The sequence below is a fragment of the Mus caroli genome, chromosome 5, assembly GCF_900094665.2.
Source record: "Mus caroli chromosome 5, CAROLI_EIJ_v1.1, whole genome shotgun sequence".
Lineage (NCBI taxonomy): Eukaryota > Metazoa > Chordata > Mammalia > Rodentia > Muridae > Mus > Mus caroli.
The window spans coordinates 127,943,634-127,945,192 of record NC_034574.1 but is presented as its reverse complement, the minus strand read 5'-3'; the positions used below and the strand labels follow the sequence as shown (position 1 = coordinate 127,945,192).

At 52.7% G+C, this 1,559-nt stretch overlaps 1 protein-coding gene across 1 annotated transcript in view; it reads right to left on the bottom strand.

The window, feature by feature from the left end:
• The window catches only part of Mlxipl (MLX interacting protein like), a 24,275-nt gene that overhangs the window by 15,931 nt on the left and 6,785 nt on the right, over positions 1–1,559 (bottom strand). The window contains exons 2-4 of the mRNA XM_021163399.2: positions 830–912; positions 593–682; positions 304–348 (exon numbers count right to left, since the gene is read on the bottom strand). Coding sequence (XP_021019058.1) covers positions 304–348; positions 593–634 — 87 coding nt within the window. The 5' untranslated portion in view covers positions 635–682; positions 830–912. The remainder of the gene's footprint in view (positions 1–303; positions 349–592; positions 683–829; positions 913–1,559) is intronic.

Genomic DNA, 1,559 nt, shown 5'->3' with positions numbered 1-1,559 from the left:
CTCCCACTACCTGCTTGATTTTCTTAAGACAAGGAGGTCTCTGCAGCCCACACTGGCGTTGGAGTCATTATTTAATGCAGGCTAGCCTGGAACTCACTGCCATCCTCCTACCTCATAACTGGAATTTCTCCAAAAGAGAAAGCTGCGGGATGATCCACACCCAANTTAGAGACTACTCCTATTTTTCTCATACCCCAGTCACCTTGTCCAGACCCCGCCTTCGGTCAGCCAGGCAGACATTTTCCATTCTCCAGCTTCCATGTTCCTAGGTGCCCTTCCCTGCTAGACTTACGGAACACTCACCTGCTTGGGAGCCAGGAAATCCCCTTCCCTGCTGGACTTACGGAGCTATGAAGACACAAAGTTATACACTGGATCCTCTGTCCCGAGTCATCCACCATCCACCCACATCCATTGGTGCTATTTCCCCAGACCCCGCCCCTTTCCACCATGGTGCAGGGCTGGGGAAACCCTGTGCAGCTACTAGGCTGGGACTAACTGGGGTGGGTCAAAGGTATGGGTTACGGTGAGGTCGNGCGATCCCCTCCAGGACTCTTAAGACCCAAGGACTGCAGGTGCCAGTCCCACTGACCCGCTTTTTGTAGTAGATTCTCCACTTGTGGTATTCGCGCATCACCACCTCGATGCGCCGCTTCCAGTAATTACCCTCCAGGACGACAGCCTAGGGTAGGGCAGGCGTCAGGGCTCAGTGCGAAGGGTGACACCCCAGATGGTCANTTTCCCCAAATCCCATCTCACACCCAATCCCCACCGCGGGAGGGAATCTCTGGGTGGATAAGCGGATGCGGGCAGCCCATTCTCCAGCTACCTCAGGTTTCCGGTGCTCATCAGCTTCAGACCCCTGCAGAGGGGTCACGAAACCACACACTGGGCTCTTCCTCCGTTGCACATCTGAGGGAAGAAGGCCATGTCAGAAGCACCCGTACCTCTCATCCTCCACCCAGCGAGACTGGAAGTCGATGCCTGCCTGACCCTTATCTTTTGCTCAGACATTGGTCCTTTGCTGGTCTCAAAGTCATTAGGGACCTTGAGCCACTGGTTTTTCTGCCTCAACCTCCCAAGAGCAGTGTCATGTACATTTTATGCAGCGATGATGGAGGAACCTAGAGCTTCCTGCATGCTAGAAACACTACCCACTGAGCCACCTCTCTTTCCTCCCTCCCTCCTCCTATCTCTTGCTACAAGTTCTACTACTGAATCACCCCCCACCCCCTCTCTCTCACTGGGACAGTCCAGGCACGCCACTGCTGAGCCACACCCCCATCCTCAGTGGATGGTTCTGAGGAAGTGTACTGAGGAGATACACCACTAAGCCTGTGTACACTGGTTTCTTTTTATTTATTTAATGCATGAGTGTTCTGCTGCATATACATCCACGGGCCAGAGGAGGGCATCAGATCCCCTTATAGGTGGTTGTNAGCCACCATGTGGTTGCTGGGAATTGAATTAAGAGCAGTCAGTGCTCTTAACCACTGAGCCATCTCACCAGCACCGTAAATTATCTTTTATTTTGACACCGATTCTTACTATTATAGTTC